This window comes from Musa acuminata, chromosome BXJ2-6 (assembly GCF_036884655.1).
Source record: "Musa acuminata AAA Group cultivar baxijiao chromosome BXJ2-6, Cavendish_Baxijiao_AAA, whole genome shotgun sequence".
NCBI classification, from domain to species: Eukaryota; Viridiplantae; Streptophyta; class Magnoliopsida; order Zingiberales; family Musaceae; genus Musa; species Musa acuminata.
This window is the reverse complement of record NC_088343.1, coordinates 42,782,637-42,797,872: the sequence shown is the minus strand read 5'-3', so window position 1 is coordinate 42,797,872 and position 15,236 is coordinate 42,782,637. Positions and strand designations below refer to the sequence as shown.

The window sequence follows — 15,236 nt, the reverse complement described above, 5'->3', positions numbered from 1 at the left end:
ATTTTGAAAAGATTAAGTTATAAAAACTCTCTGGACCTTGGTCTTCATATAGGTGGCACCTTGATCATTCAATATTTCTATCTCAACGGTACCTCGAGCATACTCCGTATATCCATATGCACATAGATCATAATCACGTTGAACTAATTAGTATGTCAGCAATACATTCCCATAACACATTTGCTCTCAGGGTATTTATAGAATTATTTATTCACTATATCTTTTAGATAAGACTTATCTATAGTTTTTTTTTAATTTAATTATTTTTATAAATATTTTGAGACCCTATTACCTTATGATGTAAATAATTCTAAATAAGTACATGATATTTAATATTAGAGTATGTATCTTATTAAAAAAAAAGATAATTTTAATTATAAATGAATAACATTTGCGAGCTTCCCCTCCTAATTAGCAATTTTATATTAGAGTCTTTCTATCGGCCACTTGTCGCCCCCTTCTGATAACGAATGACTTAGTGAAGAAATTAAGTGGTCAGTCTTGTGTCAAAAACATACTGTCATTTTAAGTATCTCCACTTCTGAAGGCCTTCAGTAAGTCTAATCACATGGTAAATAACAACATTGATGAGGGCAATAATAGCGATGGCAGGCCGCGCAAGCGTGGTTTCGGGCAACATGCAGTCGAGGAGCATGAGTTACGCGGGCAGGCCGCGCGGGCGTAGTCTCGGGCAACATGCAGCTGAGGAGCACGGCTCAGGCGGGCAGGCCGCGCAGGTGTGGTCCCGACCCGACCTATGTGCAGGGACGAAGGCGGAGCGCCTCCCACCGCGTGCCCGGGTGAGGAGTTTCCTTCCAGAGGAAACGACCATCCCGTCGTGATCGGACCACCATAATCGGCCATCTCAGTAGTCTCAAGGGTCGCTCAGAAAGATCCCCAATCATTCGGACCCGAACCCGACCGCGTCAGATTATTTATATCAGATTACTGACTTGAATTTCGAAAGAATTAAGTTATGAAAACTCTCTCGACCTTAGTCTTCATGTAGGTGGCACCTTGAACATTCAATATTTCTATCTCAAAGGTACCTCAGGCATACTCCGGATATCTTTGCGCAATCATAATCATATCGAACTAATTAGTACGTCAATAATACGTTCTCATAATACATTTGCTCTTAGAGTATTTATAGAATTATTTATTTACTATATCTTTCAGATGAGACTTCTATCAAAAATTAGTACATCAATAATACATCCCCTCCTAATTAGCAATTTATATCAAAAATTAAATTATTCAACAACTTAAATAACGTGTAAGCGATCAAATCATGCATGATTTTTTTCCCTTTTTTTATTTCTTTTCCTGAAAACTATGCCGTGTCCGTTCTCCCACAGTCCATGCTAACAACATCAAAAAAGCTAAAGAGTTCCACCGCATCCCCCTCCCCCTCTCTCCCACCGAAACGAGCTCCTTTTAGTCCTCTTCTCGGCCTCCCGCCATCTGTCGCTGGCCACTTGGCGGGTTCTTCTTCTTTTCAGGTCTCCGTTCCGTGCTCCTGCGACCGCGTCTTCCCACACCGCAAATTCCCACGATGACTGCCGCCGCCACCGACAGCAGCGAGCCTGGGCCCGGCGAGCTGGCCCCCGCGCCGCCCTCGGTCGAACTCGAGAAGATCTCCCCCGGCGCCGAGTTCCCCCCACCCGCCGCGCGCACCGACGGCGGCGGCCTCAGCACGGCGCCGAGCTCCAGGTCGGTCCTGCGGAAATCGCGGACAGACAACTTCCTCGAGAAGGGCGCCCTGCTGCTTCGCGCCCTCGCTTGCCTCTTTTCCCTGATCGCCCTCGCCGTCTTGGCTTCCAACAAGCACGGGGACTGGCAGGATTTCGATCGCTACCAGGAATACCGGTAAGATCATGTGCGACTTCGTTTGGAGTAACGCGATCTTTCGTCCCGACTATGAACCGAGACGAACTGGTGAGCGGCTTTTTCCTTTGCTGATTAGGTACTTGCTGGCGATCGCCGTGCTCGCATTCATCTACTCGATGGCTCAGATCCTGAGACAGGTGAACCGGTCAAGAACCGGTAAGGATTTTGTGGCGGCACAGTATTCTTGGATCGTGGATTTCGCCGGAGATCAGGTTGGTCACTGTTCCTTCACCACCTCGTTGTAGTTAAAAGAATTAGGGATTTGCAAGCTTTAAGACTGTTGGCGAAATTACGATTTGTTGTAGGCAAGATGAGGGTCTTCTTTTAGTCCTCTCGATCATCAAAGAGAACTCTCTCCAGTGTGACCTAGAAAGCGTGTACGGTATGCTACTTACTGTTCGACAAAATTCCATTAGAAAGCGTGTGCTTGAGCTGAAGTTAATTGAATAGTTTGTCAAGCAACTGAACTGGTAACTCCAAAGTGTCAGCAACGCGGAAAATTTGTGGAATGTCATCATTAGAGGTCTTGTAAATCTGTCGAATTCTATCACAGAAAATGTTAGATATAATATGTTCCCATGTCCATAGAGGAGGAACCTTGACTATGGTCCATCACATCTTTATAGTACATGAGGCAGTAGAGTTTACCTACTTCTTGGTTTTGTGTCAGCTGTATAATATCAGATCAAGACCATACTCTTTCTTTTCTTTCTGGTAGTGACTTCTTTGCTTGTGATATTAATATTTGTAGTGCTCACGAAAACCTACCTACTGTGGAAGAGTGACACCCTTTTTAGAAAGTTGGTGCTGTGGTGCTTCTCAGGTCACTTTAGATCATTAACATGTTAGATCGGGATCAAATTCAGCTCTAGGTTTACTATAGTTGAGTTAACTTGAATTTAAAAGTGGCTGTAATTCATTAAAGTTTCGCCAGATAGTTTTTCTTTTTCCTTTCTAAGAGGATTTTTTTTTATTGTAATCGTGGAAGTCCTACAGGCAATTAGGAGTATGTTAAAGTGGCAATTAGATTCTCCATGCACATCTCAACCTCATCTGAACCTGGACCAACATGATCCACTACCACCCCTAAATATGATTGCACACAAATATGCTCCCCATTGCTCAAATGTTCAGTTATTTAGTGGTCCTTGGCCGTTGTTACTGATAACATAAGTGGGAATTTCTTGATTAGAATCATTCAAGCTGATTTGGTTTAACATAGTGCATCCATTTCATTGTAATGATTTGACAGTTTCAAGCATGTTATACTGTTCTTTATCTGTGTCTCTAGAACAAGAGAAAAGCATAGTGTAATATAAATAGCAAACAGCCGTTTACCACAACTTAATTGGATTCAGGGAGAGTGGCCGATTTCTTTCAGTTGCTTGTGCAGTCCTAACATGGTCATTTGTGTTATCACAACTTAATTGTTTTATTAGGTGAAAAACTTTTGACATAGGTGGATAGTAGCAAGATAGGATCAGGGAACTTAATAAAGTGGAACTGTTTTAGTTGTTCAAAAGGGGAATCGGCATATATTTATTCATTATGTGCAGATCTCTAATCTTCTTTAATGAATGTCGTAATTGTAGAATCATGGTGAAAAAGTTCTAGAAAAAAAAATATTTAAGAGATGGATGGGAAGACTTAGGAGATTTTTCGGAAATGAAGAAAGATATTTATTTTGATTAAGTGCAAATTTTTTTTTGGCATTTTGGGGATATCTGATTAATCCCTTATATCAGTTTTTTGTTTAGCCTTCAGGTACATGTTATGTTTAATCATCAGTCTTTGGTCTTAAAAGCTGTTTTTATCAAGGTCTGTCATATCGAAGCGTACCACCTGTACCAGGCGGTACGTACCGGTCCGATAGGTTATCGGTATGCGGACCGTCCGGTACTGCTACAGTATTATACTGTAGTACTGCTATAGTATGAAAAAATATAAAATTGTTCGGTACACCAAGGTGTACCGCTCGGTACGCCCTGATATACCGCCCGGTACATCAGTACCGTACCGTACCGAGCCCAGGTCGAAACGCCGGTACGGTACGGTATGACGAACCTTGGTTTTTATCACCATGGATGAGTATGATGTTACGTCAAATTCATATGAAGATTTGGAACCCAATGTATTAAACAGCTAGGTCACATAGCTTTGTATGAATACAGTGAAGAAACAAACTTCTCCTAGCATGAGTTGCTCCAGAATCCTTCTCAAACTGAATGTCGTCAAAACCTTATGGATCAGTTAAGCCAGCATTTAAAAGTGAAATTCCAACAGGTCAGATTTGGAGAACTATCAGGCCATTACCTAACCTGTAATTCTCCATTTCCGCACCATATTCCTTACACTATCATGCCCAACATGACCATGGTAACCAATATGGGTAGGATTGTTTATCTTTTCATCCAAGAAGTGAAAATGGAAGTCACATGTTTATATAGCATTGGTTAATTTTTAACAATAAACTAGAAAGTCAACAATTAGAGTTAACCATTGCTGACATGGATGATAACCTTCATTTTGATTTCTATGTTGTCTCAATTTTCTGGCCTGATTTTTTTTCCTTGGGCACTACAAATTTCTGTCGGTTTCCCTTTTAAGGATTGCCGTCATTGTAATTTTTTTGTGCTTCCAATTTCACAGTGTGCATTATCCAAAGTAAGTTCGTTCAACTACCCCTGTATTGGTCATGCTCTGTTTATAACCTAAGCCAAGCTAAACTTGAATCCTCCATGGTAGTCATGTTGGCTTGTAATTTTGGATTGGTGAAATCCTGCAGGCTGTTACCAGGAGGAACTATATTATATCTTCATATATATATATATATATATATATATATATATATATATATATATATATATATATATATATATAATTTATTCCCTATTGTTTGTGAGGTTGAGCAAATAAACAACTTGTGGTGTCACAGGTGATGGCGTACCTGCTGATGTCCGCATCTTCCGCAGCCATTCCAATTACAAATCACATGCGAGAAGCTGTGATCAACATGTTCACGGATGCATCAGCAGCTGCCATCAGCATGGCCTTCTTAGCCTTCGTAGCCCTTGCTTTATCTGCTCTCATCTCCGGCTTCAAAGTCTCCAAACAAAATTACATCTAGTATTCTTTAATCCCTCGTGTCTAAGTTATCATATGATGATGATGTAAACCATGAACGAAGCTATTATTTTCTTCTTTTTGTAATTTTGTTCTTATGTGACCTTGTACAGTTGTCTCAAACTTGTGTGCCAGGTTTAATTTGTTCCAAGTCATTCTTGGGTGATCCGGTTTTTGCCATTGCTCTTACATGATGTTGTCCCTAATGATGTTTTGAGATTATGATTAGGATCTAATGATGTTGTTTCTGATGACTTTTTGTTAATATAATTCAGAGGGATCGGCACTGGAGATAAAAGGAGTGATTAGATTAATGGTAGGTGGAAAAACTGGTGGAAGACAAAAGCAAAAGATGGTGGTTCTATTTGACCTTGCAGTAGCAGACTATTTTAAAGAGCTCTCACACGATGGTAGTGATTGGCGGAAGCTTCTTCTGAGTCACCAACTCGGCAGGCTTGACAGGGAATTGAAGGTGAGACAAGTGGTGGACACATCTCCGCCTAAAAATCTTTGACGTCCTTTTTCTTTTCTCTGGTTTGCAGATAAGGGAGAGATTGCAGCCCAACAGCTGCTCGAGACTCGTCATCTTCTGGGAGAACAGTGGTTGATGCTTGTGGAAAGCTACGTGCGTGGGAGACAGCTGTGGCAGTGACCACGATATGTATGCCCTCGAAATCACAAGGTCAAGTCTTTGCCAAATTATTTATATTACGATTCTGGTGAGGTTCTAATTCCGTAAAATTTTGAATTTGACTTGCAAGATATTAGCTTCAACAAAGTATGCAATTCTACTAATATTTTGATTTACATGATAGTATGACAACAAAGACTAGAGGCCACTTTGATGTCCGATAAGGCCCCAAACAAATAAACAAATGGAATCCAGTATCACTATGAACTTGCAACCAAAACCTCATGGAATTTACAAGCTGTAGTGACTAAAACCCCTCTCTCTGTGCTCCATATCATCGCATCCTTGGGTATCAACACAGCAGTGAGTCGAGAAACGAGTCCTCCTTTTGCTCTTCTTTGGTTTTGTTGGGGAACATCTGCGCTTGTTGCTGCTGCTGCTGATTCATGTAGGCATTCATGGAGTTCTGATAGCCTGAGAACCCATAGCTCCCCGTGCTCTGCAACATCTCTAGCTTAAATGGAGCCTGACTCTCTGATGCACCCGGTCTTCCTCGGAACACATTGTTAGGGTTGGCATGGTTGGCCATGACCGACGGGCGTATCGCCGCAGCCATGCCGTTGTTCTCCGGCTGCGGCCTGGCGAGCAAGTGCGCGCCGCCGCCGCTTCCCCTCGCTGCTGGAACATCATGGTTGTGCTTGCCTTCGTATGTCGTGATCACCGACCTCAGATCGTGCGACGCCCTCTCCACATGTTTCCTCACCGGACACCCCATGGTGGTGCATTTGTAGTAGCTCCTGTCGATCCCAACAGATGTTGAGTCTTTGGTGTTCGATGAAATGCTTCCAAGAAACAGCTCTATGATGGGATGAAGTAAGCGCTCACCTTGGATTTGGGTTCCCCTTCACCACCTTCTGCCCATATTTTCTCCACCGGTAGCCGTCGTCAAGGATGTCGATGTCACTCTGGGTCTGAACCACCACCCGGGGCTCCCGCACGGTCCTGTTTCCAGCGGCCGACAGCCCTTCGCTTTCACCTTCCGCCTTCCTGCAAGAACGACGAGCCGTGCGCTCGCTTCCATCATCATCCAACAAACACCATCCCAGTCCATCACATGATCACATCGGAAACAGAAGCCTACCATCGCTTGGCGTCCGGCTCGTCCTCCTCGTAGTCGTCACCTCCCTGATTACTCCTCTGCGAGCTCATATCGACGTCGTCGTCGCCAAAAGACACCGACGAATCATCGGGCGTCGGAACCGAATCCAATGGCGTCCCTGACCGCCCGCCGAAAGAGTTCTCGGATGCTTCGGAAGGCACGGGACCCTGGATCGCTTGAGCAGCAGCCGACGAGCTCCTCCTATTGGCCTGAGGCTTCGGGTGGTTGTGCGTTCCCTTGTACACGATCTCAGTGATCTGTCCATCCAAAGACCTCTCCACCTTCTTCTTCGTCGGGCAATTCGGGTACGTACACTTGTAATAGCTTCGCGGGTTTTCGCTTCCTTTGACCTGCTTCTGCCCATACTTCCTCCAGTTGTATCCGTCGTCCAACTTCCTCTGGTCTTTGAGGGCCAGAGAAGCTTGATTGGAATGCCCGTAATCCGTTTGGACCGCACTGCCATGGCCGGCCTGAGAGTTTGCCTGCAGAGTTGGGATCTCGAACGAATCTGTTCGGACTGGGGCAACAGCTTCAACCTTGATGTTGGATCTCATGGAAGACAACCCGGAGTCGTGATTGCCGGCATCGTGGCGCTTCCAGGGCTCGTGGCCTTTCAGGGCTCCCTTCCGTATCAAACGCAACCGGAACAGTGTTAGCTATAAGAACAAGGTGGAGTCGAGGTGATTCCTAGAAAGAGCTGGGAGACGTACCAAAGCAGGCAGAAAGCTGCGGGGGTTTGCGATGGTTTGGAACGAGAAATCAGAGGAGGCTCTGGTTCCGTCTCTGTTCTCCGGTCGACAAGCAGCAGAGGCGATTCTCAAGTTCAAAGCTTGTGCCGGAAAAGTCCCTGTGGTCGGAGATGCCAAGATCTGTTCGACAACAAGCGAGTCGCTCAGTAGGACAACTCATGCATCAAACTGGAGCAAATCAAGTCAAGCAAGCATGAACACGGAAGCAGGACAAGATCTAATCGAAGGAAAATAGAGCTACGAGTAGCCGAAAGAGATCGGAACAAACAAGGCCTTCGTTTCTTACGAAGGGCGGCATGAGGTCCATCATTAGATCTACTGCATACAACGATCAGATCGATGATAAGAGACCGACAATCTTCGGAACTCTTTTAGATCATGAAGATAAGAACTTAGTCAACATGTCAAGCTCAATACGCGAATTACTGGCTCACTTACGTTAGCAGAGGAGAGGAGGACCGGCGAGTCTAAGAGCTCGGCAGGGCTGAGGCCGGCCGGGATGGCGAAGCAGGAGGAAGGCGATATGGGAGGCCGGGAGATAGGCAGCGAAGGAGGAGGCGCAGACTTAAACTTGGGCACGCCGCCTCCACCAGTCCCCGCGAAGTCCCTGCTCAACGATCGGCCCCCGCCGCCGCCGCCGTCGTCGCCCCCTCCGCCAGCGAGGAGATCGGAGAAGGAGGCGTAGGGGGACGAGAAGGTGAAGGCCGCCGGGGGCGTCGAATTGGCTGAGGTCTCGAAGCTGCCTGCGGGTGACGCCATGGAGGGGTGGGAGGAGAGGAAGGGAGGAGACGTGACGAAGGGAGAAGAGGAGAGGTAGACAGGAAAATTAAAGGCGATTGGAGAAGAGGGAGGGAGTAGTTGAAGGTTTATTACGCATGCATGGATTAAGAAAGAGAGAGAGAGAGAGAGAGAGAGGTGGCACGCAGGCACGCACACGTTCGGGGGCCAAATGACAGCAGAGGTAGCTTCCGGGAAGAAGTAGGGGAAGAAGAAGAAGCAGCTGGTCAAAGCTCGTGCGTTTGACCGGCACGGAGGCGGCCGGGGGAGGAGTGGGAGGCAGAGACGCTTCCTCGAAGATGGACGATGATTTGGCTTTGGCATGGCCCCACGTCTTTTGTTCTCTGCTTTAATTTTCGTGGAACACAATGATCGCTGAAAAGTCCTACGTACCCTCGGCCGTCTACCGATACTTCTACGTAGCCACTACGCATTATATTTCATTATTAGACATTAACTAATATTATATGTATAATGTCAGACTAATGATAAGATTTAGAGCAAAAACCCGAGGTTAAATTAGGTTAATTAGAGTGCAAGCAAGCGGGGATATGATCCGATTAAACTAATGGCTCCCACCTCCAACCACCCACGTTTTAAATGTGACGCAACAGCTTACCGATGCGCTACGTCATCTCCTCTTGTCCGACTATTAAAGCACAAACGTTCTAGAAACCATTTCAAGGGCAGTCTCGTCATTTCATCTGGAGTTCCTTGCGTGCCACGGCGACTGTGTCGATGCCACAAAGCTGAGCTGCAATACGAGCTCATCTCCCTTCTCCCCAAATAATAATAATAATAATAATAATAATAATAATAATAATAATAAAAATAAATCTTATGATCGGTCTCAAAATGCATAAACCTCACCGAATATATATATTTATATAGTTGCTTATTTAAGTTGTCTTGGAGACAGAGACAGATAAATCTTGCAAGCAAAACTATAGGATAGTAATATCAACAATAGAGGAGTAGTTTTATTCTCTCTCTCTCTCTCTCTCTCATGGATTGCCTGCTACGGAGATGCGAGCGGTGGAGGATAAGGTTTGGACGAGGGAATACAACGAGTGGAGGGGTTGGATGATGATGTGACGATGCTTATCCCATCACTTGCAGCAGGAAAAAGACGAATGGGGGAACGTGATGCAGTCATGCATCCGCACTTACACGCAATCAGGAATAGTGTAACCTAATATATTTTCTTTATGAAGCATATGTTGATGAGAAAATAAGTGAGAGGGAGCTCATGTCGGATCAAAGAACGTGAAGCCATGGCTTTCCATGGTGAACATCTTACTGTCGTTGTTGGAGCGAGCTGCTGGTGACGAGAAGAGTGCAAAGACGAGAGCCTTCTGGCTGTGTCAACGTGGCCTTTTTGGCAAACGACGTCCACGGGAACCGACCAGCTCTTTTGTGCCATGTAGTGGTGTCTGGAATACATGGAGATGACGTGGAGAAAGAAGACAGAGCGAGCAGATGATGAGGAAGGATGGAGAGGGCGTCTCGTTGACGCTTGGACTACGTGAGATGGTTCCGTGTTCATCTGGAACAGATACCAACGTGACCTTAGTTTGATCTCTCGGATTACGTGAAATGGTTGGCAGTCGAGTGCTGTGCTGAAGATAACGTTCGATCGGTTCGATGTCATTCTACGCAATTTAATTTGGTTCTATAATCTATTCATGCAATGTTCACGAGGAACATAAATAATATTCTTTTGATGCATGAACTGTTCGTGCTTAGAATTTGGGTACTCGAGCAAAGACTCCCGTCGATTCTCTCGACGGTCAATTCACACATTCATCCTCTATCTCGTGTCAATGAAGCAATTTCTCGAGTTAGATCTCTAACTATTGTGTTTTACCAACCCCTACCAATCTTTGTGTTTTACCACTGGATTCAGCTGCAACAATTCCATGACATGAACAACTCTGGCCACAATATCCTGAAGTTGAAATCATAGTTGAAAGTGCATGAAACCTTCGTAATCTGCGTATTGACTTTGAGTCTCCATCCGAATACCGAGCTTGACATAAGATTTCTCCCCACACCACCAAAGTCCACTGGAAGCATGCAATAATTGCAGCTTGGACTTCTCTTGGAGCTTTCAATGTAGCATTCAAGCTTCCTGGATGCTCGTCTCAATGCAATTATACTGAGAGCTACATACATGTCCAGATGCAAATTGTGCTTGAGGTGTGGCCTCCTTAGCCTGTGGGTGATGACTTGAGCCACACCTGTTGTCGGGTATGATTAAGGGGAGACCTCTCAAAATACTAAAAAGGCTCGACTGATACAAAAAAAAAAAAGAATCACACATTTAAACAGGTCAGTATGTCCACATAAAACTCCTTTAAAAATGTCATGGCCTAAATAAAAGCCATGGAGGAATTCTGAAACTTGAAGAACAAAGTACATACAATATGATCATACAGTTCCTGGAAACCAAAAAGTGATACAGGCAAGAAAGACAATGAGCAGATGTTGAAGCACTGATTATGGGTTTGCACAAGGTTCCAACAAATCCCGATGATTATTGTGATCGGCACACACCTGACTTAGCCATAAGCATGCCAACTGAGAAGACACAGCCAATGGATGTGGATTAGCTATTGACAAGAAGCAAGCAGAACAAACGAAATATGAGAGTTAGCAACTACACTTAATATAACAAACTTCAATAAATCTAGTCAATTAATATGTTGTCGTAGTCGTTATATCCCACCTCCTAAAGGCTGCAAAGTGAGATCCAGTATGTAACTATCGTTATATATTAGTGTCAGCAGCAAGATATATTTCAGCAAATTGTCAGCACATATGTCAGCACACATGATACAATTGATATGAACCCTGAACAGCCCAAAAGTTGCAAATTTTTGCTAGGTTATCTATTCATGGATATTATGAACCCATCACTTCCTCACCGTGGGACCATTAAGGCATCAAGTATGTTGAATGTAGAGAAACATGAGAATGGAATAGCCATGTGTGGGCGAGCAATGTAGCCAGGAGACAAAAGGAGAGGGGCAACAAGTCTGTTGAATGTAGAGAAACATGAGAATGGAATAGCCACATGTGTGGGTGAGCAATGTAGCATGGAGACAAAAGGAGAGGGGCAACGAGCATACAACAACAACAACAAACATGAGAAATATTACTATAACAGATTCCGAATGATATGACCTATGTTCTTAAAATGCAAAAATTCGAGATCATTTGCCTATAAGAAGCATCAAGAAGCAAAAAGAAGTCCTCTTTCTTGCTATTTAAAGTACATAACCAAAGAGATCGACGAGTGTCCAACTCGTAATCACATACTCAGGTATCCAACTCAGACATACATGCCCAAAGAAATTTGTAGGAAGGACACAAAAACTGCAGTAATTATAATTTGAAACTAAACACAACTTCACCAAACAATCAAATTACAGAAAAAAAAGGTGAAAAAACATATATTAAAACATGCTCTGGAACATTCAAATTATTTGAGACTTCCAATCATAACAAGCACAAGCACAAATATTTCTGGAGAAACTAAGATTCTTCCTGCCACTCTTACCATCTCAACCCAAAATCATACACATTACGAGTACTAACAACTTGTCATGAGAGCTTGCCTACCAATTCTATCTGAACCTGTTTTTCACAGTCTTGATGTTTTGGTCTCTTTGCTATTAGATCCAATATGTGGACAGCCTCATCGACCTCAAGGCATCCAAAAGAAAGACTTAAGCTCGTAATGCTGGTTATGTGTAAAAAATTAATAATTTATCAGAAAAGAATGAAGCACACAGAAACTTGGAACTCCACCTCTAAAAGTGGCTAGACATGTTTATGAATTATCAATCAAAACTCATTCAAGCATCAATTTTGTCATTTTTCCTCCTCACACATCTAGTATACTTTATTTCTACAATAAACATGAAATAACATTTTAGTCCTGGTCACTGATCGCTTTACCCCTTGAACCCAATAGAACATCAATCCAACTAGAAGCTCAGCTTCAATAATGATATGAAAATAGACATACATAACTTACTTTAAAATGCTTTCTTCAAATTCAAGTTTCTTTGATCATGATTTAATGTTAATCTTCTCCTCCTCGGAATCTGAGTCACTGGCATTGTAACCTATCAAAAATAACAATACATGCAAACAAAGATAAGAAAGATTATAGTTTATGAAAGCTACTACAGCAAAAATATGTCACAAAAACACACACACACACACACACACACACACACACGTGCACAGACCCCAAACTTTCTAGCATGTCTGTACCAAAAAAAGAAAAGGGAGGAAAAACATGTGGAACATTACCTGGACGCTTGTCACTAACCTTCCAAACTGATGAACGATAGTTGGATGCTTTTGTGATCCATGCATGTGCCTGAAAAACAGATCCACATAAGGAATTTCACAAATGTGTTTCTTGAACATTCGTTTCAACAATTTTTTTTTGTAAAAAAGTCATATCTAGTTATAAAACTTTTAAAATTTGATGGAACTTTGCAAGGATTTTACAATCTTTAAAAGAATTGTTTCTCATAATTGCACATACATATTTCTAAATCTATCTAGTTGACAAGTTAGACAATTGCCTCAAAGGGTTAATTGGACTTAGCATACAAGTCATGTTGACTTACAACTTTAAAAAAATCTATTTGAGTGGGCATAATCAACCCTGGAAAAAAAAAATCAGAGTTATTCAGTCTCTCACAAAGGCCTTTTTTTCAGGGTTATTTGGTCGCTCACAAAGATCTGCTGTTTTGAACCTGACCGAGTCCCTGCACATATTTGGCCCACATCAGGTATTAGAGAGGTTGACATCACCCTAAAATTTTTCATGGGTAATTCATTTTAACCTAAAGAGCAGCTGCAGCACAGAAGTTTCAAAACTTGGATACTGATGGCATGATTGTTTGTCCATTCAAAGTCACGAGTCTCCTGGACAGTCCAGAAATGCACTAACGTCCAAGCATCAAGTGATGAAAAAAATAAGTCTCCTGGAATAGTTCCAAAAAAAGGTCACAATGATAGATACCGAACATCTAAACTTGTATATAGGCTTTCCAAACCACAAACATGATTCTGACTCCCTCAATATAGATCTACCTCCACAAGTTTGGACCTTAAAGTCATGTCCACGGCACTTGTAACAACATAGTATTGCTCTATAAATTCAGCACATCATGTGGAGAAACTTTGATCATAGTGTAATTAGACTACGATTTCTTTCCTTTACGTTCATATTTGCTAAAATCCAAACGAAAAAACGTGATTTTTGAAAAAATCAACCTCTGAAGTCTGGACTAATCCTGTCAAAGTAGATCCAGAATATCATGGTGAACATCTTCAGGTGTATTATTACCTATAGTATTTCATCTAAAGAGATACAATCAGTCAACTTATTAAAGAAGGGTATGCAAGAAAGCTGAACTCCATTTTTTTAGGCTATCACTACGTCAAACAGTCTCAAAGTTCTAAATGTGTTCTATGAGGCCACATGCGTAGGCTGTCATATGATTGCATCACCAGCAATGTGATATGAATAAAAAACCAAAATTAACAGTATTTGCTAGTGGTTTCCAGGAGACTCAAGCTTCTCTTTCGGATATCCTAGCAACTAAAATTTAGTTTGTTGGATCAAACAGCCAAAAGACTTTGATCAGGCAGAAATTTATCAACCAACATATCGAGATGCAGATGCCTCTACAATTTCTTCTATTTCAAAGCTGCCTCACACAATCTTCGATCATCTTTTGTGCGTTATCAGTTGCCTGTGGGTTCAGACAACCCAAAATACACAATAATTAAAAGCATATTCCCCTTTTCTCTAAGAAATCAAAAGCATATCTTCGCATATCTTCTCTCTTATGCTATTAGTACGGTCCGCGATCGAACCCCTGACCACCAAGTTCCTATAAATCAAAAAGAGAACCCTAAATATGCGACTTTGTAGCCGAGACCAACGAGTTACCCTAAATTAACAAACCTACATCTCAAGAAACTCCGGCGTGCTACAAATCATGCTTCAAGAACACAAAACGACATCGATAACCCTCACCTTTTGCTCGTTCTTCGGGATTCCATAACCGTTATGGTACATCTGACCAACAAGGACCTGCATAGCGGCATCCCCGGCCCTCGCCTCCTTGAGCGCGTCCTGGAACCACCGGCGGGTGCAGTCGGCCACCACGTCCCTCAGGGGGACGCGGCTCTCCAGCCGCTCCCCTTCGTCCATCCCCCGGCCGGTGCCTCTGGAGGAGGCGGCGGCGGCGGCAGACTCCACGTTGCCCGGAGCCAGCGATTTAAGGGCGGGCTTCGCGACCTTGGCTCTTCGGATCGTCTCGGCGGCGACACGGCCGTATCTCCCTATATACTTCGTCGATAGGAGGCGTTTGTCCATAAAATGGAAGAATCCGAAGACGACGACGACGAAGAAGAAAGCCAAAAGAAAGAGCTAAGGTTACATCCATCATATTTTATAGGGGAAGTGGAGTCGCGAACGCACTTGGAAGCGCAGAGGGAGGTGAGGTGTTGCTTACACGCACCGCAGATCACGCGATACAGGCCACTTAGGTCTGCATCTAACGCTATTGGGCGCCTTATATGGGCCCAGAAATTTACAACCGTCTGATCTAGATCGCCTGCAGGTTGATGAGGTAAGAAGAGTACTCGGTTCGCTAACCGCTGCTCTACTCGGGGGTCATTATAGCATGAATCTAAATATATTTCCCTCTACAAATTCTAATTTAGCAGAAATCTCTCCATTGATGTATATAGAAGTATATATACATGTCTAAATCCTTCTTATATTTTAGTATCATCCCATTAGTATTAATTCAATAAACTTATAATAACTATTATAAGTCATAATTATCAATACCTTTAAAATATTAAA

General features: G+C 43.1%; 3 protein-coding genes across 5 annotated transcripts; 1 reads left to right on the top strand and 2 right to left on the bottom strand.

Moving 5' to 3' along the window:
• The first annotated feature begins 1,362 nt into the window (after positions 1 to 1,362).
• Positions 1,363 to 5,202, top strand: LOC135615755 (CASP-like protein 4B2). Of its 2 annotated transcripts, none has more exons than XM_065114669.1 (3): positions 1,363 to 1,869; positions 1,967 to 2,102; positions 4,826 to 5,202. In XM_065114669.1, the coding sequence occupies exons 1-3, from the start codon at positions 1,556 to 1,558 to the stop codon at positions 5,015 to 5,017; spliced, it is 642 nt and encodes a 213-aa protein (XP_064970741.1). In that variant the 5' UTR covers positions 1,363 to 1,555; the 3' UTR covers positions 5,018 to 5,202. The 2 variants fall into 2 exon arrangements, with proteins under 2 accessions (XP_064970741.1, XP_064970742.1); XM_065114670.1 differs by lacking the exon at positions 4,826 to 5,202 and adding an exon at positions 2,196 to 2,219.
• Positions 5,203 to 5,777: 575 nt separating this feature from the next.
• Positions 5,778 to 8,513, bottom strand: LOC135615754 (WRKY transcription factor WRKY24-like). The gene is made up of 5 exons (XM_065114668.1): positions 7,991 to 8,513; positions 7,514 to 7,672; positions 6,786 to 7,426; positions 6,530 to 6,691; positions 5,778 to 6,441 (listed from the first exon to the last, which is right to left on the bottom strand). Exons 1-5 carry the CDS (start codon positions 8,309 to 8,311, stop codon positions 5,997 to 5,999), a joined length of 1,728 nt encoding a protein of 575 aa, XP_064970740.1. The 5' UTR covers positions 8,312 to 8,513; the 3' UTR covers positions 5,778 to 5,996.
• Positions 8,514 to 10,667: 2,154 nt separating this feature from the next.
• On the bottom strand, positions 10,668 to 14,786 carry LOC135615753 (uncharacterized). 2 transcript variants are annotated; one of them, XM_065114667.1, is made up of 4 exons: positions 14,400 to 14,786; positions 12,653 to 12,722; positions 12,372 to 12,462; positions 10,668 to 10,909 (listed from the first exon to the last, which is right to left on the bottom strand). In XM_065114667.1, the coding sequence occupies exons 1-3, from the start codon at positions 14,739 to 14,741 to the stop codon at positions 12,407 to 12,409; spliced, it is 468 nt and encodes a 155-aa protein (XP_064970739.1). In that variant the 5' UTR covers positions 14,742 to 14,786; the 3' UTR covers positions 10,668 to 10,909; positions 12,372 to 12,406. The 2 variants fall into 2 exon arrangements, with proteins under 2 accessions (XP_064970739.1, XP_064970738.1); XM_065114666.1 differs by having other exon boundaries at positions 12,672 to 12,722.
• Positions 14,787 to 15,236: the final 450 nt, after the last annotated feature.